The sequence below is a fragment of the Cnephaeus nilssonii genome, assembly GCF_951640355.1.
Source record: "Cnephaeus nilssonii genome assembly, chromosome: 1".
NCBI lineage: Eukaryota > Metazoa > Chordata > Mammalia > Chiroptera > Vespertilionidae > Cnephaeus > Cnephaeus nilssonii.
The window spans coordinates 68,695,319-68,718,211 of NC_137072.1; the positions used below are offsets into that span (position 1 = coordinate 68,695,319).

The 22,893-nt window shown below is 42.9% G+C and overlaps 1 protein-coding gene across 2 annotated transcripts in view; it reads right to left on the reverse strand.

Annotated features, from left to right (window-relative positions):
* The window catches only part of FRAS1 (Fraser extracellular matrix complex subunit 1), a 439,997-nt gene that overhangs the window by 11,892 nt on the left and 405,212 nt on the right, over nt 1–22,893 (reverse strand). For both annotated transcript variants that reach the window (XM_079772302.1, XM_079772303.1), the window contains exons 63-70: nt 21,668–21,943; nt 18,910–19,142; nt 16,912–17,072; nt 14,360–14,574; nt 11,378–11,528; nt 9,637–9,744; nt 8,274–8,433; nt 3,353–3,469 (exon numbers count right to left, since the gene is read on the reverse strand). In XM_079772302.1, the coding sequence (XP_079628428.1) occupies nt 3,353–3,469; nt 8,274–8,433; nt 9,637–9,744; nt 11,378–11,528; nt 14,360–14,574; nt 16,912–17,072; nt 18,910–19,142; nt 21,668–21,943 (1,421 nt within the window). The remainder of the gene's footprint in view (nt 1–3,352; nt 3,470–8,273; nt 8,434–9,636; nt 9,745–11,377; nt 11,529–14,359; nt 14,575–16,911; nt 17,073–18,909; nt 19,143–21,667; nt 21,944–22,893) is intronic.

The following is a 22,893-nucleotide window of genomic DNA, read 5'->3' on the forward strand; positions in this document are numbered from 1 at the left end:
AAAAACTTTAATATATGAGTAAGATTCCCCAGCATAGTTCACGTTTGCCCTTCATTGCATCCAACTACCACTTTCCTGGTCACCTTCCCTCCCACATTTGGCTGACTATGGTGCTCTCTAGCATCGCTCCTGCCACCCACCTTGGTGATTTCAGCTTCCAAATGGATGAACCATCTAACACCCCAGCCTCCCAGTTCCTGACGTCCTCACCTCCAAAGAGCTTGTTCTCTGAAGACACCCATACTTCACAGTCCTACTCTGCACCACCTCCCAAATCTCATTTTCAAACTCCTCACTTCTCTAACTAGCACCTCCTCTCTTTCCAGCTCTCTTCTTCTACACACACTCATTAATCCTGCAACCACACCAGGACCTCCCTGACCACTTTCCCCAGGGCGCAGGGAACTAGAACTCCGACACACCCATGAGGGAAATGTACACACATTGTTACATATTTGCAAACACTTCAGAAACAGTGTGGCAGCTCCTTAATAAGTTAAATATACATGATCCAGCCATTCCTTTCCTAGGTATTTACACAAGGAAATAAAAAGCATATGTCCATATAAAGGCATATATATAAATATCCATAGCAGCTTTATTTATCATTGCCACAACTTGGGAACAACCCAAATGTCCATCAACCCATACATCAACAAACAAATTGTAGCATAGCCATGCCATGGACTACAATCCAGGAATAACGGGAACAAAATGCCGATACACAAACACATGAATGGATCAAAATAATCATGCTGAGGGAAAGAAGCCAGAGAGAAAGAATGTGTACTGTATGGTGGCATTTATAGAACTTTCTAGAAATATAAGCTACTAATCTGTAGGGACAGAAAGCAGGTCAGTGGGAACCTAGGATAAGGAGTGGTTAGGTGTTGGGAAACATGAGACTTGGTTGGAAAGTTTGTAAGGAGGACATTCTGAGAAAAGGGGAGTGTGCAGAAGGCCGCCTGCCCTGTTTATTGGGATTCCGACTTAGGTGAGTGCTAAAGGCGGGGCCCTTAATGATTCCTTGACCTTTCCAAATAAGTCTGTGCACGAGCAGACTCCCGGGTGTTTACTGGAATCCTTATGCTTAATCTTTGGGTGTCCTTGCTTAAAGGACATTACAAACACATGTGTCCTCCCAAGATTACTTACCCTACTGATTGTATCTAAAAGATAAACTTTATCTCAAACTGCTGCTACAATAAAAGCCTAACGAGGCAGGCAATCGAGGCTGCCTGGTTCCTTTAGCCAGGCAGTCCCTTAGCCCTCTCTTTCACAAAAAACATTGTGTGGGAGTAATCCATTCATCCCTCACTCAGGGTCTGCTGGTCAGCCCCCGCAGTTAGGGTGGGATGGGAGGGAGAAATTACAAAGAAGTATGATGAAACTTTTGGAGGAAATAGGTATATTTACTATCTTAACTGTGGTGAGGTGTTGCAAGTGTATATATAATTGTCCTTGAACAATGTGGGGAGGGGTGCTAACATCTGCCCAGTTGAAAATGTGCATGTAACTTTTGACTCGCCCAAAACTTTACTAATAGCATACTGTTGACTGGAAGCCTTACTGATAACAAAAAAATTAAAACGTATTTTGTACATTTTATATATTATATACGCTATTCTTACAACAAAGCAAGGTGGAGAAAGAAAATGTTAGTAAGAGAATCATAAGAGAAAATACTTCCTCCTCTCTTCCCAAACCTCAGAGCTCCTCATGCAGAAAATAGATCCAATCAAATATCCACTTTGTCCTCCTTACCCTCCCCATCCACGAGTCCCCCTCCACCTGTCTCCACGGACTGCTGCCTTCCTCTTTCAGTGGATGAGCTCTCTCTGCTTCTAGTGAAGGCCAGCCCTGTCCTGGTTCTGTCCCTGCCTTACTCCAGGACCTGGCTCTGCAGATTTCCCCCTCTCACAGCACCATCAAATTCCCCATCACAGACCAATAGACTCATTCTCACCAGCATATAAACATCCTGAAATAGTTTCCAACCTAAAACACAAATAAAACCTCCACTGACACCTCATGTTTCTAGCTACGGCCCTATCCTATGACGTCCTTTACTCACTGTTTTTCACTGTTGTCCCCACATTTTTGCCTCTCCCTTGAACCCACTCCAATCAGGCTTTATTTCCCTTAGTCCACTGAACCTGCCCTTTGTTGTCAATGACTTCCACATCACCAAATCCAATGGCCAACTCAGACTCTTAATTTGAAAGCCATTCCAAATTGTCTCCTCTTCATAATAATGTCAAATTCTGTCCTCAGCATCTTTTCTTAGAAATGTTTCTAATTCACTTTGCTCCGCTCCTAGAAAGGGGGCATCGGGCGATAAACTGCCTGAGAGCAGAGGTTCCTTTAATCCCTACTAGAATGTTCAAGTCCTGGCCAGAGCGAAGCACATAGTAAGAGCTGAGTAAGTACTGGTCGAATGAATGAACATAGATACGACTCAGTCTCAGGTCTGAGGTGGGTATGAGCTGATGCATAGCTGATTCTCTTTATTTGTGGTAATTATGGTCTATAAAGTCACAGTGAACACTTGAGTTAGTGAACACTGACCCTGCTCCCGGCGGGGGGAGGAGGAGGAGGGGAATACAGGACAGAGCTCCTGCAGCCTTGGGCCCAACATGGTTATCAACTGATTAACACCTGACTTGTCTTATGCATGTTTCTGCTTAAAGACATCTTGGTACATATTGTTAATTCATTGACATAGAACTCACGGCAACAGTATTGAAAGTCACACTGACATCCCCAAGGTGCATCACAGTCTTAGGCACTCTACCTGGGAGCTATTTTAAGTGTTTTGTGTTTTTGTTTTTGTTTTAATATATATTTTTTATTGATTTCAGAGAGGAAGGGAGAGAGAGAAACATCACTGATGAAAGAGAATCATTGACCAGCTGCCTCCTGCACGCCCCCTATTGGGGATCAAGCCCGCAACCGAGCATGTGCCCTGACTGGGAATCTAAATGCAACCTCCTGGTTCATAGTTCAACAACGCTCAACCACTGGGCCATGCCGGTTGGGCGGGAGACATTTTAAACAAGGAAATCACCCATGAAAATGACAAAAATTCAAACATGGCAATAAACAGACTGTGAGAAGGACACCTGTTTATAGTATGGGAGCTGAAACCCGACCGCGGACCACTGCCTTGCTCAGCCTGAGCTGGGAATGTGTGTCAGGGGACTCGACATTTTGCCAATGTGCATGCTCTTAAATGACCATGAAAGCACCCTCCTTAACCCTTTGCCGCCAGCCAAATTGGTTTTGGGATTACAAGTAACTGTTATCCAGTAGGCAAATTTATTACTAATGAAGATCGACACTATTTCCCTACCTTTCCGGGGCGTGTGCGGTGCAGGCCAAAGGCTTCTCTCCTGGGTCGACCCATGGCTGTGTGGGCGGCACGGTGCAAGGGATCAGGAAGATGGTGTACTCCCCCGAGTAGTCCTTCCTGGGAACACGCAGAGCAGACTGTGGTTAGGGGGAATAATTCACCGATTGCCCACCCAGAAACACACTCAGTCCCCCAACAGTCTTCAGATGGTTAAGAACTTTATGAGTCTGCAAACACAATTTTCAGGAATTCATCACTGATCATTCTAATCTTCAGAGTACCAGCCAGGTGCTAAATAGAACTACTTTCATCTATTCAAGTCCTTTTCGTCAGGAAAGCTAGAAAGACATGCTGTTTATAAAAACCTAACAGGCTCAGGTGAAGACAAAGCAGAACTGGCCACTTCCTGTAGATTCCCTAAACTTGTTGGACAATTTCTGTGTAGTGTTTCCTGTTGATTGACACGCTGTTCAATGACTGCATACTCAACTGCAAAAGCCTCATTTATTAACATAGAACCATGTCGGCTGCTGCTCTCACGGAAGAGGTAGCAAACGCCTACCCTCCAGAGGAAGCCCCAAACTCCATTTCATTAGCATCCAATCCTCTCCCAAACTACAGCCTCATCGCTTTAGGAAGCTGGAGAACAATATCACTTCCCATAGGAGACTACTCGCTGGGAACAGCCCTGTTTACGGTGGGGCACAGGATTCTGCAGGTCACGGCACGGAGGGCATGGGCATTTGCACCCTCACCTACTTCATTTCCCACACTTGCCATACAGTAACAGTCCAGCCCTGGCTGGAAGGTTGCCTGGAAGGCAGCCAGACATCCAGAAGCTTCCGGGAGATTCTTCAAGGGCCTTGGGAGGCTGCCATCCATTGAGAGAAGAGCGCAGGGCTGTGAATCTTAATTTAGACTGCTGGGCGCAATCTGCAAACGGTCCTCACAGCCACGTGTTTATCCTTTCACCGTTTCTTTTGTATTCTCTATATCTATTTAGTACTAAAGTGATAGCAAAGATTTGGAAATAAATAAATACATACATATATACATAAGTAAAACTTTTATAAGTCATTCTGGGGTCAGATTAGTGGAATGGGCCTGGGTGGAACCCGGGAGATAGTCTAACCTGGGCTTGGCTTTGCCTCTGCTTTGGTTGTATGATTTTATTTATTTATTTACTTATTTACTTACTATTATTATTAATTCTCACCAGAAGAAATTTTTCCATTGATTTTTTAGAGCGAGTGGGAGTGGGGAGAGATAGAGAAACATCGATGTGACAGAGACACATTGATTGGTTGCCTCCCACATGGGCCCTAACTGGTGTGGGATCAAGCCTGAAACTGAGGTAACGTGTCCTTGACTGGAATTGAACCTGAGACCCAGGTTCATGGGTTGACACTCAGCCATGAACAACACCAGCCAGGCTGCTCGTATGATTTTAGACAAACCATGAAAATTTCCAGGGCTTATTTTCTAGGGCCGTTCATGCCCTGCCCTGAAAATCTGTATGTCTGTATGTCCGCAGTTTTCCCATCTTCCTGTAAAGCCCGGAGCAGCAGAAAATGAAACCTTGTACACCATATTTGAAAGGCATGAAAATTTACATGTATAAGGTGAATAGTAACCCTTAATTAATAGAAACACCTAATTAGGCAGAACTCTCCTTGCCTGACCCTGGCTTTCAAAAAGTCAGGCCAGACTTTTGCTCAAACCCTGCGGTGGCTCACACTAAAAGCCAAAGTCCACACCCTGGCCTACAGGGCCCACCCCCGGCCCTACCCCATCTCCTTGCTTCTTTATTGCCATGACCCTCCTCCGCTCCAGCCACTCTGGGCTCCGTGCTGTTCCGAGCATGTCAGAAATGCTGCCACCTCAGGGACTTTGTCTGAAAACTCTTCCCCAGATAATCTGCAGAGCAAGCCCCTCCCTCCATCCAGTCTTTGTTCAAATGCACCGCCTGTGAGGCCTACTCTGAACATCCTAATTAAAATGACATTATCCCCTTCTCCCGAGTCCCCTTACCCTGCTCTGTACCATTATTTTCCCACAGCACTCACCACCTTCTAACATGTTATACTTATATTTACATGTTATTCCTACTCTTGTGTCTTCTTACTCGTAGTGCTGCATGCAGGGATATTTATTTTGTTCACTGACACATAGCAAAGGCTTAATAAATATTTGTTAGACAAATGAATGCAAGACAAATTGCATGGTCTCTCGGGCTCACAGCCCCACTTTTCCCCATCCTTAAGTACCATTTAAGTTAATTTCTTCACTATCCCTGCCAATATGCCAAACACTGTCCTAGATGCAGGTCTTTAATCATACAGCTCTTTTCCCCTCCTTTGTAAAAACTAGACATTTCCCACATCAAAACCTGGAGCACCAGTTGCCCCACCTCCCCCAGGAAGCTGTGCTCAGCTCCCAGCCCATCCTGGGCTCTCCATTCCCTGGACAACCATGGCCTTGGGCTTCAATGTCTCTCACCGTGCACAGAGCACAGAATTTGTGGTGTTGTTCTTCACTTTGAAAATGTTTCTATATATTTTATCTCCTTACTGCAAATAGAATCTCCTACAGGATGTTTATTCAGGACCTACATGTGCTAAAACCTACAGTTCTGGGGATTCAATAGAAAATAAACATGTCTTTTACCCTTGGGAAGCTCACAATCTAGTGGAAAATGAGAGTCTATTTAGACCATTATAACTAGAGGCCCAATGCATGAATTCATGCACCAGTGGGGTCCTTTGGCCTGGCCTGTGGAATCGAGCCAAAACCGGCTCTCCAACAATCCCTGAGGGGTCCCGGACTGCAAGAGAGCACAGGACAGGCCGAGGGACCCCACCGGTGCACAACTGGGGCCGGAGAGGGATGCGGGAGGTTGGCCAGCCGCGGGAGGGCTCCAAGGCGTGTCCGGCCCGTCTCGCTCAGTCCTGATTGGCTGGATCCCAGCAGCAAGCTAACCTACCGGTTGGAGCGTCTGCTCCCTGGTGGTCAGTGCACATCATAGCAAACGGTTGAGGTACCTTAGCATATCATTAGCATATTATACTTTGATTGGTTGGATGGCCAACCGGTCGACCGGACACTTAGCATATTAGGCTTTTATTATATAGGATGAACTGGGTCATAGTAGAAGCTGGAACAAAGTGGGAACAAGGGGGAGGAGCTTCTAGCACTGAAAGGGAGTCAGGGAAGGTGTCACAGAGGGTCAGCATTTGAGTTGTGGCTCAGAGGAGTTGGAGTTTTGTAAGAGGAAGGAAGTGGGAAAGGCAGAGGGAACTGCAGAGGCAGGGGGTACAGATGGGCTGTGGGTTTAGGGCTTGGTGAGATATTGAATGTGGTGAGAAGGCTGGATTTGAGATGAGGCTAGAAGGGAGGGGATGGCCTTGTACAAAGAGTTGGACTGTAATAGGTGGTGGGGAGTCAGCAGAGGATTTAAAGAGGACAGTTTCTCAGCGATAAATCGGGACAAATTACATGCATAATCTCATGATAATGATTTCAAAGGAATCATTACACACAAAAATACCTCACAGAAGACCAAAAGTTCATGGCCCCGGCTGGGTAGCTAAGTTGGTTAGAGCATCATCCCAATAAACACAAGGTTGTGGGTTCCATCCCCAGTCAGGGTACATACAGTAACCAACCAATGAATGCGTAAATAAGTGGAACAACAAATATCTCTCTCTGTTTCTCCCTCTTCCTCCTCTCTCTGAAAAGACCAAAAATTTATAATTAAATAAATCTTTTTAAAAATAATTCTTAGGGCAATCTGTCACTTCTTAACTCTAAAGCTAGAATAACATCTCCATGGCAAATATAGATCTTACTTTCACAGTCTACAACATGGGGATAATATTATGTATGACAGACTCCTGGTTTCCCACTATTCTTCTCATGGTAATACTTTTTTGTTTTTCCTATTTTTCCCTTTTACAAATGAGATAATTTACTGTATCTATCCAATTTCTATTCTACCTCTGTGTTGGGTGTGAGAAGGAATACATATTGTTATTTATTTTATAGGGCATTGGGCCATAAGGACTGACATGTGGACCTAATAATCAGAGATCCTGAATTGTCTCTGCCTGAGGCAACTGGAATGAAATTCCCTTTTTACACTAAGGTTTTAGTTGGCACATTCCCCAGCTTCCCTTGCAGGCAGAAGAACCATATAATTAAATTCTAGCCAATGGAATGTGAGTAAAAGTCATGTATGCTCTGCCTGGTCTTACCCTTAGAATGAAGTGAATACCTTCCTGTTTTTGTTTTGTTTTGTTTTTCAGAAACGCATCTGAGCTATATTTGCTTTCTTCTCTATTAGCCAGTGTTGTTTCTATCCATCCTCCTTTTAAAATAGAAATTAGATGATTGGATAAAAAGAATGTAGTACATATCTACCATGGAATACCATTTAGCTAACCATAAGAAAAAATGAAATACTCCCATTTGCAACAATGTGGATGGACCTTGAGGATATCATGTTAAGCCAGAAATAAGTCAGACAGAAAAAGTCAAGAACCATATGATTTCACTCACATGTGGGATATGAAACTGAAAGCAACAAATAAACAAACAAGAAAAACGAAGAAAAACTCATAGACACAGACAATAGGTATAGTGGTTACCAGAGGGAGGGAGGGTGAGGGTGAGGTGGTAAAGGGGGACAAATATTTGGTGACAGAAAATGATTTGACTTTGGGTGGTGGGCACACAATACAACATACAGATCATGTATCATAGAAATGTACCTTGAAACCTATAATTTTATTAACCAATGTCACCCAAATAAATTTAAAAAGAAAGAAATCCAGCCTTTGAAGAAAAGCTCTATTTCCCAAGCTCCTAAAAGGACCTGCAAACATGTCAGTCCTACCCGTGAGCGCCTCTACCCTGTATTCACCTGTTGTAAGAGCTTGTGGCTCTCCAGAGTTGATAAGGAGAATCAAAGGTCTGCGCACTCCACAGCAGCTGCAGGCCAAATTCCATTCCTCCCAGGTGGTCTGGAGTCGTTATGGAAGACTTCACATCTGGCAGGGTGTGGTGCTCCATCACAAACTGCCCTATTTAAAGGGAAAGCACATACTTCCTTGTGAGCTTTATCGTACTTACCGAGAAGTCCTACACATCTTAGAACTGAATTAGTAGTCTTCAATGAAACAGTTCAGGTAATATCCACCCTCTTGTCCTTAGCATATATTCTACACTGGCGGGGACAGCTTAGCACCTCCCTTCAGTCCACCATCCTACTTGTGATGGCCATTATGACCCCAGAGATTTGTACATAATATGAACGTGCCTTGTGGAAATGGGGCTAATGAGGACATCCATAAGAGTAGGGGTCCTTCTGTGATAATCCACATGGAATAAACTTAGCATTGAATTCCAACCAACATGTTTCTTAACCTTAGAAAGGTCTCAGCGGTTCATAAATAGAAATACCAAATTTGGATTAAAAATATCTCATTTAGCACCACTCAAGTCCTTGGTGGAGGGAGACAATTATAAATTTGATTGAAAAGGTAAATGTTACTCAGCAAGGCACCTCTGTTCTTAAGACTGCAGTCATATGGGGTCATGAACAAACAAAAGTAGGGAGACTATTCTAGATTAAAAGAAGCTATATTAAAAGGCACAACAATTAAAATGTAACATGAATCTTGATTAGATTCTTCCTTTTATATAAACAGATATAAAATAAATATAAACTCATAAAAACAAGTAGAAAAGACATTTTGGGTACAAGGGGAAAATATGATTAGGGACTTGATATCATTGGAGCAAGTCAAATATCTTGGATGCAGTCATGCTATTGCGATATGTAGGAGAATGTCCTTGTTCTCAGGAGAGGGCTGCTGAAGGACTTAGGGTAACTTGACATGCAGCCTGCCAAATGTTGTGACAAAAAATGTGTTTGCATGTTTGTATGTGCACACACACATAGCAAAAGGTTAACAACTACTGAATTTTCTTTTAATTGTTCTGGTCTTTAAACTTTTCTCTATATTCAAAATGTTTCTTAATAAAAAGTTGAGGAGAGCCCTGACCAGTGTGGCTCAGTTGGTTGGGCATTGTCTGCTATCCTGAAAGGTTGCTGGTTCAATTCCCAGTAAGGGTTTCAGGCTCGATGTCCTGTAGGGGGTGTGCAGGAGGCAGCTGATAGACGTTTCTCTCCCTCTCTCTAAAAGTCAATAAAATTAAAAAACAACAACACACAACTAAATAAAATAAAATAAAGTTGAGGAGAACAACAGCCCTGACATTACCTCTGAATTTGGCATGGGTCTTGAATTCAATGACGAGTCGGCCATCCTCTCGAATATAGATTCTTAGTATCTGAAGCCTTGCAGAGAGCACGCTGTCTGTCTGGATTCCTAGGCAGGCAACCATACACAAAACATCCAAGTTAGGGTGTGGAGAAGACCTCCCGGACAGTAACCTACATGGAAGTTTCCCCAGTGACACCTCTAAGTAAACATATACAGTTTTTGAATGTAGCTTAAGGAAAAAATTATATATTCACATAAACATAGAATCTATTTAGAGACATTTGCCAATTAAATGTCTCTAAACATCTGGACAGTTCATTCTACTTCGTTCTTTTCCACAGTTCCTGTAAGTGCCACTGGCCCAGATGCAGGGCCTCTAGCCCAGAGCTCAGAAAAAAAGTGGTTCCTAAAACATCTTATATCAGCTTTCCTCCAGGATGTGGTTACCACACATCTGCTTCACAGTATAGTTTCTGTTCCCCACCGGGACACCTTTTAGGACTTAACAAAACCCTAGACAAAGTCTTGGTGCTTGTATTCAATATTCAAGCCAATGAAGAATTAAAGGTTAGCCTAGAGGGCCAGATACAATGGCATGTCATGAGTAAGATGTAGCTTCAGCAAGTGCAGCTGCAATCATGATACCAAGGAGTTCAGTTTGACCAAAAATTAAAGAGTAACCAAAGAAAGGGGAGAAAACATTAAAGAAAACAAACCAAAGCTCAAGGACTTAACTAACCCAAAGTATGAAAATTTCCTGAAGTTATTTTCCTATGAGAAATATAATGGAAATAAATGATTTGAGCTTAAATCATTTAACAGAAGAACAGGCTATACTTTCTATGACTAGAAATAAGGCCCATGTGAAGAAAGTTCCTGCAGCCTTTTAGCATACCTGCCTCGGATCCAGTAAAATCACCGCTGGGAAGGCCGGAGGGAGAGTGAGAGCAGGAGAAGGAAGGGAAATGAATTGGGGGTAATTTTTGAAGCCTAGGACACTGAAAATGGGGAAAAGGCAAAAAAATAAGACCCACTGGAGTGAATGGAGGGGGATCATGCAGTTTTAAGGGGCATTCATGTGGTAGCAGGGGGAGAAGGTGGGTGGGGGAGACATGAGTAAGGCGTGAGCTCCCAGCTGAGGGGCTGTCACCAATCCAAGCCTGAGGTGAAGGTCATTTTAAAAATTCAGCATTGAAATCCCTGAAGTAATAGTAGGATTAAAGTCCCTTTTTTTTTTTTTTAACTTTGAAGAGTGCCACAAAGAACAAACAACTCTAAGCCAGACAAATAAAGTGAGCTAAGTGTCTTTTGATATATGTTTCAATTTCCATGTATCAAATTTGAAGATTCCTTTTGCTCCTCAAATGTGAATCCCACCATTTTTTAGCTAAAAAGAGAATGAACATGATTACGCTCCAAAAGAACACACACTCCTTGGGACCCTAACGGGCAGTACAGGACCCATCTGTCACTTGCCATCCTCTACTCTGGGCCCCTCGCTACCTGCGCCCAATTTCTCAGCCCTGGAGGTCTTCCAGCATCAACATCAACATGGATGGACCTCCTTCTTTTTCAGGAACCACAGATCTATACTTCCCAGACTCCAAGCAGCCCTCCTTGGACTGGACATAGAACAATAGGATGAAGAATGCAGCTACTATTAAACGTCAGTCCTTATTTTTTCTTTTAATCTTGCTGGAGCATAAGGTAGGAACAGTGAAGACGCCAGTGGGTGTACCTGTTCTCCAGAGAACAGTGTCATAGAAGAAGGAAAACTCCATCTCGGTGTGGTGCTCCAAGGAGGCCCAGCCCCTGGGGGCCGTCACGTAGATGTAGGACACATAGAGAGGCACGTGCACGGTCAGGAACGACTGGGCCGAGTCTCTCACCTGCCAAGCAAACGGAGTGCACACAGGGAGGTTATTTCTTCCCTGGGATAAAAGGGCAGACGGTCATCACATCTCAGCTCAATCTCCACTCCCTCCATTAGTCACTCACTCAACAATTATTAATCAAGTGCCCACGACTGTGGCAGGTACCAGGCTAAGGAGCTGGGCCCTCAAAGTGGAAAGAGCTAAATGACTGCCCTTACGGAGCCTACGGTCTAGTAAGGAAGATACGTCAACTTAAAAAATAAATAAAGGGATGGGAAGTGGCCAGGGTGCTTCCTAGGTAGGGTAATCTGGGAAGGCTTTTCTGAGGAGGTGGCGCTTGAACAAAGACTTTCAAAGAGTGAGAAGGAGCTTTGTTTCCACTGTTCAATCGCTGAAAGCCTTGGCTGAGATTTTACAGTTTCACAGCTATTCCTAAAGAGCTGAACACACAGACCTGGGATGTACTGTCAGTACACAGCAGCCCCTCACTGACCGCACTTTCCAGTGACCTGTAGGAGAGCCTGAATTAACCCCACTTGGGAAGATGCCCAGGTCCGGATCCCAGGGATGAATGTGTGGCTGACTTGGATGTTTCAGTGAGCACTCGCAGCTCATTTATAGGAAACTTACCGAGGGCTCAGAGCTACGTATGCTTGGATAATTTGCCACCTCATACAACGCTGTGTTGAAATAACTTTGAAAAGGTAGAACATCGTACTTCCTAAGGGAATTCCTGTTTTCATTTTACCATGCAATGAACAAAAACTGGATGAAAAGATAACATGAGCAGAAGGCTTCACGTGGAGGCTAAGTGCATATGTGTGTATGAGTGGGGAGTTGGTTTATTCATTTTAAAATGTTTTCTATTTTTCTTCATAAATATATGTTTCTTTTATAACAAAAAATTTAGTCTAAAACAATTTTATTTTTTCACTGGCCAAATACACTATGGAACTTATACTTTTTTTTTTTTGGTTTGAAAATACAAATGTAGGGTGTTTCCATGAGTAAATAAGAAAAGAGGCAAATGCTTTATTATTTAGGACATCAAACTTTATTTTTCTAAAGTATGTTTTCATATTCAATGTTATAAGGGATTTAAAATTTGGCACTGAATTTTTCCAAATACTCTACTAATTCCATATTCATTTAAAAATCTCTGATATTAGAATCTCCATAACTTCTTGAGTTAATGGGCAAAATTAATTTTTCCTCCTCTGTTTCTGTTTATTCTCCTTTAACTTTCATATTAATTAATAAACTTTAAAAAGAAAAACATCCCTGATTACTATTACTGTATAGTTATCTTGTGCCAGATGTGTTAGATGTCTTCTAATATTGAGATTATTAGTGACTATTTCAGAGGAGGTCCAGAGAGGTTATGTTTCATTCAAGTCTATTGATATTTGACAAAGATATGAAGTAGGGCTTGGTTCTAAGTTCTCTAGTCTTTCAAACATATATCAGCTGTTTCAACTATTTTTAAAGAAACAGACAATGGCCCAGCCAGAGTGGCTTAGTTGGTTGAGCATCATCCTGTGCACTGAAAGTTTGCTGGTTTGATTCCTGGTCAGGGCACATACCTGGGTTGTAGGTTTGATCCCCAGTTGGAGAGCATATGGAAGGCAACCAATCGATGTGTTTCTCTCTGTCTCTGTCTCTGTCTCTTTTTCTCTCCCTTCCTCTCTCTCTCTCTCTCTCTCTCTCTCTCTCTCTCTCTCTCTCTCTCTCTCTCTAAGCATGTTTTTGGGAGGATTAAAACAAAAAGAAAACAGACAATGATGAAGTATTTCTATGTATATATTCTTCCTATGTTGGTTTAAGAAGTGGGACATAGAAGATCCTTATCTTTGAGATTTTCAAGCATAGTCTGAACAAAAATAGCCTGAAACATAATTAAAGTAAAATCATGAAGAATACTAACTTTTGAGGGGCCTGGGAAGAACCAATCATTCAGTTTTGCATTTTCAAAAGTGAATGGAGGGTATAGAATTGCAGTGGTAAAAAGAAAACCTAAGCATGCCTTAAAATTCTACTCAGTAGAGGGCAGTAGTGTACATAAAATGAGAGTTAAGCAAAATGAGAGGCACCACAAACAAAACAAATTTGATGCAAAGGCACTTTTCCAAAATGATTAGTCTAAGTCCCTCTATAAGTTCCCTCTATCAGTGTGGTTAAACCTGATTTGAAATGAAGACCACATGTAATTTTCAGTTCATTGAGAACATACTTTAGAATTATTTTTCCCATGAAGATGCATTAGTCTAGTCCCTTTGATATAACGGCCCCCCAAGTGGCTTCTTGCTATAAAATTTTCCTTTGTCACTATGTTTAATGACTATTAAAAGGGTCTATATTTACAAGGGTTGTCAGTTTTGAATAGATATAAAATCAAGGTGTTTTAAAAAATTATCTCTCCCTTAGTCTTAGGATGACAGTGTTCTACTTACCTGTCATTTTGACTCATTTCCCCAGGTGGGGAAGGGAATACTCTACCATAAAATATAAATCTTTTTGGCTTTCCAAAATATACCCAGAGGAAAAAACATATATACTCAGAAAAGTAAGCATTCTATTTTTATATAAACGAGTGTGCCAGACAGTACGCTTTTTCCACATTAATTTGAACATTTTCCATACCACGGGTCCAATTAGTAGATTTAGAGGACTCTCTCTGGCGGCACTACCACTGAGGTCTCACTTGAGGGACTTACACAGACTCCCTTAGTTCGTTGGCCCCGTGCTGGGAGCCACTGGATGCAAAGTGTTAACTAAAGCGCTTTAGGAACAAACAGGTTCACATGGCACCCAGTGCACAGCCTTCAGACAAGCCCCGGTGCACCCACCTGGAAGTCAGCAGTTACGGACCCCCCACAGACGTCAATTAACTCAGTCATGTCGTAATAGGCATCAAAGGTCCAGACACAGCTCTTCAGGTTGAGGTGTTTGTAGAGCTGGATGGTCTTGGGCTCCCGGACACTGGGGTCAAACTGGAAGGGGCGGTCATAGCCAGGCCCCATGGCCGTGCTGTCGTAGACCTTGTCGTCCAGGAACCCTGCTTCTGTGGGGGGTGGGGGACAAGAAACAGTAACCCAGTGTGCAGACTTGCCCTCGCTGGCTGCCCAGGAGCTGGGTGGCGAGAAGGGAGACATTCCTCTGAGACTGATAGAGTTTTCCCTCCATCCGAGACTCTATTAATAGAACAACCCAGGACTCCCAACACACACAACAAGAAGTGGATGGGCATTGGTTAGCTGCCTGCTGCCACGTGTTAGAGTGCCTGGGTTCATAGACTCCTCTAAGGGGCTGCAGGAACCTGGGAAGAACAGGGGAACAAATGATACCATAAATGAAGACCTCAGCTCGGTGGCCCTGCTTATCTTGGATAAGAAAACACATTGAAGCTTTGCCACACCTGGCAAGTCTGGTTCTGTGCTTCACAATCAGCCCTTGAAGAAATGGGTTTCCTATATGGATAATCTGTTGATGAGTTATTATTTTTCTCAGACCAATTTTTTAAGACTGATTTTTATAAAATAGCTTTTATGAAAAGCCAACAAACATCTGTCTATGCCTTCTCCACCCCACAAAGTTCCTGAACGCTTGGGAAAAAAGGTCTTAATTTTGTGTTAATGAGTAAATAGTTCGCTAATGATGTCTGACTAAACCTTCCCTGCCACAGGCAAAAATTATTGGATCAAATGCTGCCAAGCAACTGAACTACTTTAAATTAAGGAAGACCTTTATGCAGCGGAGGGCTAGACACAGATACAATTTCAGAATATTAGGGTTGAGATTTTTAGAGTACTAAAAGAACTCTAGTATTCTGAAAATGTGGATGCATTTCTTCAGCACCCAACCAACTGCCCCACGAGGACCAGGATCTCAATTCACACATGTTGAATTTAATTATTTGAGTAGAAAGAGGTGCAAACTTTCAGCCTATGAACATAGTATGTTTCTTTCTCTAGCTACATATGTGGAGCGATTAAGCTTTCATGTGTAGCTCAGTGACTTAGGAATAATTTACACTCAACTGATTTCTACTATATGAAGACCGTCACTACCCAAAGTGATGCTTAATGAATATGAAAGAGTATATGACTGCTTTTCTATCTTCAAAAACACTGTTAAATAATTCATCAGTGTGACGGCAGGAAGAGCGCATTTAGTGGGCACTTGCTAAAGTCAATGGGAAAGGACCATTCTTAGTAAGTCTGCTGTGGGAGAGGCACACCCCAGCCGTCAGCTCCTCTGGGTCTGTGTCAGCCACAGAGCCACTCAGCCCGAGGTCACGCCCTGGCTGGGGCGGCCAGTATCCAGTGACTGAGCAAGGCGGGTAGAAAGGTCTGTCCCTTGGGGCTGACAATAGGACAAGTCTGACTCGTGGGCTCTCTCCAAAGCTCCCTCAAGAACTAGCTAGTCCAGGCTTCATCAGGCTGCACTGCAGCTGGACTTCTCTCTCTGTCCAATCCTGCTTCCTCTCCTTCCCTTTCATCTTGGTCCCTGACTCCATCTCTGCTCCTGCTCCTGGAGAACCCATCCCAGAACAGGTAAGATCTGCACTTGAGCTTCCTAAAGAGGCTGTGGTAATGCGATTTACGGGCACAGATCATAACATGCTCACTAAAGGGAAGGGAAAGAACGAAAATGTACCATCGTTGGCGCTTTAAAAACGCCAATGCATTTAAGTCAGTCAGAGAAAGACAAATACCAAATGATTTCACTTGTTTGTGGAACCTAAAGAATAATACAAATGAACAAACAAAACAGAAACAGACTCCTAGATACCGAGAACAGACTGATGGTTGCCAGAGGGGAGGAGGCTTGGAGGACTGGGTGAAAAAGGTGACGGGATTGAGAAGTACAGATCGGTAGTTACAAAATAGTCACGGGGATGCAAAGTATGGCACAGGGAATATAGTCAATAATATTGTAATAACTACGTATGGTGGTGCCAGGTGGGTACTGGAAATATCAGGGGGAACACTTTGTAAAGTATATGATTGGCTAACCACTATGCTGTACATCTGGAACTAATACAAAATAATATTGACTGCAAACTGTAGATTAAAAAAAATAAGTGAATAAATTTAAAAAATGCTAATGCATTTAATCCTCACCTTCACTTGGGGAGGTCCAGCTATTTTTGTTCAGTTGTACAGGTAGTGGACTAAGGATGGGAATCTAAGTTGGTTTGATTCCAAAGTCCCTGGTTTTTCCTATTCATATCCCTGTCTGAGCTGCTTAGGTTTGGTTGCCTGCTAAGAAGGAAATCCACTAATCCTGTGCGTCATGGGTCTGGGAAACAATGAAGAGCAGGGTTCACTCAGCCGCACCTGTAGGGGCCACTGCACTGTGCGGGAGCGGGTAAGCCAGCATGGAAGGCATCCCTCACCTGAGATGCCTCTCAGATCGCGGGTGGTGATGAGATTGGAGCAGATGTGCTGGTGTCTGTAGATGGACTCGGACAACAGGAAATGCAGGTTGTGCAAGGGCATCGTGGAGATGAGGGGCAGCATTCCATCCTGGTGTGGGATCTGCACCGAAATGTGGATTCTAAGGGGGGAAAATGGCAGAACCAAGTGTTTAGGTGCATGCTGTAAGCAGTTCACAGGGTACATTTCTTTCTCCAAACCCACTGTGTCTTCACCAGTGAATTTCCCAATTTTTTGTGTGTTTGTTTCCCAAAGCTCTCCATGTTTTAAGGTTTCTCTCTGAACATGAGGGTCTGATGCACACATAGGGTTGTTTTCTTCTCCCAAGAGATCCTTCAGCCTTCAGACTCAGGACTAATAGCAATCAAGAAGTATAGATTTTTTTTGTTCAATACAAGAAAAGATAACATTACAACCACAAATTACTTTAAAGCTTTCTTTTGCTTTAAATGGAAGCTTTGTTACCTCATGAGCCAGAGCTGAATGATTGCTATCGGTGCTGACGGCTATAGGCTTTCCTTCTGTCACAGTGAGTGTGAGGGGGTTGGGTGGGGTCAACATTCATGTTTCTTTAAAAATATGTTTTAAAAATAAATATTAAAATAAAAGACATCATTGAGCTCTTACACGCTAAGGCCAAGATCTCTATCCAAGAAAATATCGTAGAGTAGTAATATCCTACTCCTCATCCTGTGCCTCCCAGCTGAAAGACCATCCCTCTCCTCATGGGCATCAGTGAGCAATACGCTCTCCTGTGATCTACATTCCTCAGCCTCTGAGTGCCTTTGCACCAGAACCTCTGTAATTTACTTATACTGGCTGCTATTTCTTGTATGTTTCCCTGCCTCCCTACTCTGAGGACCAGACCATTTCCTTCACTTCTTTTGTTTCTCTAGAGCACATAGTATACAATTCTAAATAAAATATAAGCCTAATAAATATTGGTTGAGACTGCACCACAGTGGACCTGTACTTACTGGCTGTGTATTTTTTTTTTCATTGTACAAGTTTAAATTTTCAGAATGTTTATTGAGGTGCATTTTGAGTTTACAGCTTATCTCTCAGAGCAAAGGCACACATTTATAAGAGGAATTAGAATTCTGGGACATGAACAGGATGGCTCTTGGTCAGTAGTGCCCTGGGTACTTCTGTTATTGCTTTTTAACAAAGACAAAGTTTATTCTGTTAGAACAAAAGAAGGATTTGCCTATTCTTAGCTATATATTCAAATCTGTTGTTTTTTTCCATGCAAATGAGCCCCTTTCCCTGAACTCAGTTGCTCATAAAGGCACACATATAAACACTGTGAGGTTTAATGAATATGTGCAACACACATAAATTCTTTTTCATTTTTTTTTGCTATGCAAAAATGAAAGTATTCATCTTTCATCGAAATCAGGTGGCACAGGGAAATATAAAAGCACATATGTCCTCTGTGGTGCCAAGAAGCACTGTCCTAGGCACAGGGGGTGCAAAATAAATACTCATGGTCCCTGCCCTCACCATCTACTATCAGAACAGAGAGAGAATGAAAGAGGCACCTGGGTGCCAGGAGAGCTGGAAGGAGGCTCTTTCCAAATGAAATGGGAGGAGATAATGAGAAGTTCCTAAAAGATATGCCCTGAGCCAAGTATAGTAGGACAACTAGATCTAACTACACTGAGTGGGAGGGGGCGGGGGAGTTGGAGTCAGGAGTAGCAGCATGGCGGGGCACGCCACCTAAAAGAGTTTGAAGCCCTGGGGAAGTTGCAGTGATTCTCTGCAGTGGACTGGCAGGGGAAAATGTCAAGGTGAGAGAAATGAGGCTAGGGCAGGCAAGGGGCCAGAAAGTTTTTCTGAAGCATGCCTCACCACTCCACCTGTTTTGCTAAAGCATCACTCTTAGACCCGCTCTGCCTAGAGGACACACAGAGAAGAGCTCTCCGCCCCGTCATTGTGGAAAGCACCACCAGCCTGACCTGTTCGGATGCTCCTTGTGTTTGACATCCAGGTATTTCAAGGTTGCGATGAAGGACTGAGCCTGGAAGCCTCTGGCTGTCCCAGCCACCACGGGGGTGTGGCAGATGGCGCTGTCTGTCCCGATGGTAACAATGTTGCTCCTTAAGGGGGTCCCCACATGACCCACTTTGTCTACAGCCTTTGCCACACAACGCACGTGGAACCTCCGGCTGAAGTAAATGCTATCCAGGACCTACCGGGAAGAATAAAACACCTCAGACAAGTGTACACTACTTAAACAGCTCCTTCAAATGTATCTTCTGGATGATATGACACAAGTTCCTGATACAAGATAATCTGTGAAGACAATTCATCATCCACCCATCCACCCACCCACCACTTAAGTATGACTTTCTACCAGGAGCCAGGCACTATGGACAGAATGGTGAGTACTTATAGCCTAATTCAGTAAGTCAGACAATGAGAAAATAGACAGATGTGGAGCAAGAGCCTGGAGATGACTGGTTACCAGTGACATACTGTTCTCTTTATCTGTTAGGTTCTGCATAAGAACCTCTCAGCAGGTTTTCAGCCCTTCTAGCAAGAGTCATTGGCCTCCAAGTCAATTTTGTTTCAGGCTTGGTGGCTGGATACAGAGGAGAGATGCTTCCTTCCTAGGAGTTTTTAGTTTTCTACTTCTTTCTCTCCTGCAACCCCCATCTAACGACCACACACATAGCTTAAAGCTGGGAACTTGGAGGTCTTTCTACAGATTCTCTCATGCTCCCAGACATATAGAAGCCACAGAAGCCATTAACTCCACCAACACAGAGGCAGCGTGGTCACCAGGACTCTTAGGTTATGTGCGCACACAGACAGAGAAGCAAACAACAGGAATAATTAATTGGTAGTCCTGTGTGCCATAGACCTCCCACAAAGCAAGCATACAAACTTATAAATTCTACCCATGAAAACAATTTTCACTGAAGTCTATTAAAAATTAAAGAAGATTTTCCCATTAAAATTTTTAATTAGCTGCCAACGCCTTATTTGTTTATTTATACATGGACTTAGTTCAGAAGGGATTTGAGGCAGCTTACCAAAATGCATAAAATACAATGATATTAAATAAATAATTGAAGAAATAAAGATAGAGCAAAGGGAACTAGGGTAAAAGTATTAGCCACCAATTCGTTGCAAGAAGGAAAACTGAAATATAAAGTAAAATTACAAACTTGGTACCTGTTAAAAATCTATATTTGGCTCACATCAGAACAAACTCCCTTCATGGTTTTGTTGAATGGAGAATTAGATACTTATGAAACAAACCCTGTAAAGGCTTGCCATTTAGAGTTCTTAATCATATAAAATATACTTTAAATTTGAGCTAGGTTATGTTGCAAAGGACTTAACCTTCTAGCCTTTCTGAATAAGCTGTGCCAAAGCACTGGGCATCAATCTCCTCACTTTATCCAGAGCCTCCCGTCTATGTCTAATAGCTTCTTCCACTAGCATCCCGTTGAAGTGATGCACTTATTAAAGTGGGAACAGACTGTGGTTTGAACAGGAGAAATTCAGTCTGAAAGAAATCTCTAATTTCCCAAATAACTAAGTGCATAATTTCAGTACAAAATCATTGAGTGCTTACTATGTGCCAGATATGGGGCTGAGCCTGCATCTCCACGGCTTCCAGCTCTCTCTCTGAAGAGATGAACTTGGCTGGTGCGACGAGCAGTCCCTGTTCCCTAAGCCTGGGAAACCATCTCTGCTCACTGCTCCCTGGTGGTGGCAGAGCTGTTGGTCTGGTCTCCTATCCCTTTGAGGACAGCAACTGCATTGTGAACTTGCTTTCACGTTTTCCCACAAGACTTAGTACAATGCTGATCGCTTAATAAGAGTTTTATCTTTTTGTTTAATTACTGGTCCCTACTATGTGCCATGGATGTGCTGGCCACTTTGAAAAATACAAATGTGGTAGGACTCTTGGTCCATGTCTTTATAGAGTTTATAGCCTGCTTGTTGAACGATTAGAGAGCTGTGAACAAAAAGTGATCTTTAATTGTACCTAACTGGAACCTTTGACTAACTATACCATTTGTAGGTCACTTTTATATCTGATTTGCCAATGACCTTGTCAAGTGGCTAAGTGGGAGAGGTATGATTTTGCAGAACAGGAAACTGAGACTCAGAAAGGTGGAGAATTATTTGGCACAAATGTCAAGAGTGCAGAGGATGAGAAATTCTGTTCCAACATAAAGAGTAATACCAAACCTCTCAACATCACACAATTAAAAACAGGCAGAATTAAGATTTGTAAATAGGTTGTCAGAGTACTAGCTTAGTTCTTTCTACTACACCATGTTACCTTCCTTATATATAAGAATAAAAAGACTATGTGTACCTGCTCATTTGCTTATTTTACTTATTTATTTATTATTAATTTTAAAAAAATATATTTTTATTGATTTCAGAGAGGAAGGGAGAGGTAGAGAGATAGAAACATCAATGATGATAATTACTGATAGGCTGCCTCTTGCACGGCCCCTTACTGGGGATCAAGTCCGCAACCCAGGCATCTGCCCTTGACCGGAATTGAACCCGGGACCCTTCAGTCCACAGGCCAATGCTCTATCCACTGAGCCAAATGCTTATGTGGGCTCATTTGCTTATTTTATCCCAAATGCCACACATGGACCTTAGGGAGCTTGACAGAGTCAGACGAACAAACAGAAATATCATTTCTTTCCCTACGCAACCAGGCCCAGACCCCAGACCTACCATGTGGTTGACACTGGTGAACGGTGTGTTGTCGGTGATGGTCTCAAAGGGAGACCGGGCCCCATTGCCATCAGTGGGGGCGGCCACTTCCCAGCTGAACTGCACGGACGTCTGGTTGATGCCAGCCTCGCTGCAGCGCTCCCTGGTGACGGCATACGTGGGGAAGTGAGGGTCACAGGGGGTGACACAGACCAGCGGGTAACCTGGGGAGGGAGACTTCTTGACTCCTTCCTTGGTAACCTCTTCCACGTGGTCATAGTCTGCAAGTGTGACAACCTGCAAAGGAACAACAAAGCCTCAGCCCTGGTTAGGTAACGGAGAGGTCAGAGTACTAAGGCTCTAAAGCAGGGGTGGGGAATGTCCGGCTCTCGGCCCCTGTAAGACCCATGAAATCATTTGGTCTTGCCCTGCCAAGGCAACTGCAGGCAGGACTCAAAATTCAGTAAGTCTAGAAGCTTTTTATTCATAGCAACATAAATTTATGTTAAGTGAATTACAGTAAGCAAATCATGTTATAAATATCCAATGGCCCTTGGCAGAAAAAAGGTTCCCCACCCCTGCTCTACAGGCTCCACAAGATCACTTAATTTCCAGGGATTCTTGAAAACATAACAGGAGTTTACAATGCTTTACCAAGCATCCCTAAAAGGTAATGCAGACCGTAGGCGGTGGAGAAGATCCTCCTACTGGTCAGCTAGAAGCTTTATTATCTTATTAGCATTATTCCTAAAGCAGAGCTCTATCACTCATGTGGAAAATACTTTTATTTTCCTGCAAACTGTAACTGAAGCTATATCATGGATGGCAGTTACTAGTTTAAAGTTGCCTTAAATTGTTAATGGTATGAGGTAGTGCATTCAGCAAAATTAAAAGTAAATAAAGGTAGTGTATTTCTTCTATGATCAATCAAGAGACACATTTTGAAATGATCCTTCTAGTATGCAACTGGTCTGGGAAGGTTAGAAGACTTATTCTGACTGCTTCTTTACCATGGGTTAGCTTCCCTTTGGCAACCTCCGGGCATTTTTCTCCTAATTGTAAAGTCAGTGCATTCATTCTCTACACCCCCAAACTGGGAATCATGGTACTACATTTCTACAGATACTTAATTCTATATGTGTGTGGCCAATAGGTAGAATAATAGATATGGGATAGCATTTCTTTCTTTCTTTCTTTCTTTCTTTCTTTCTTTCTTTCTTTCTTTCTTTCTTTCTTTTTTTTTTTTT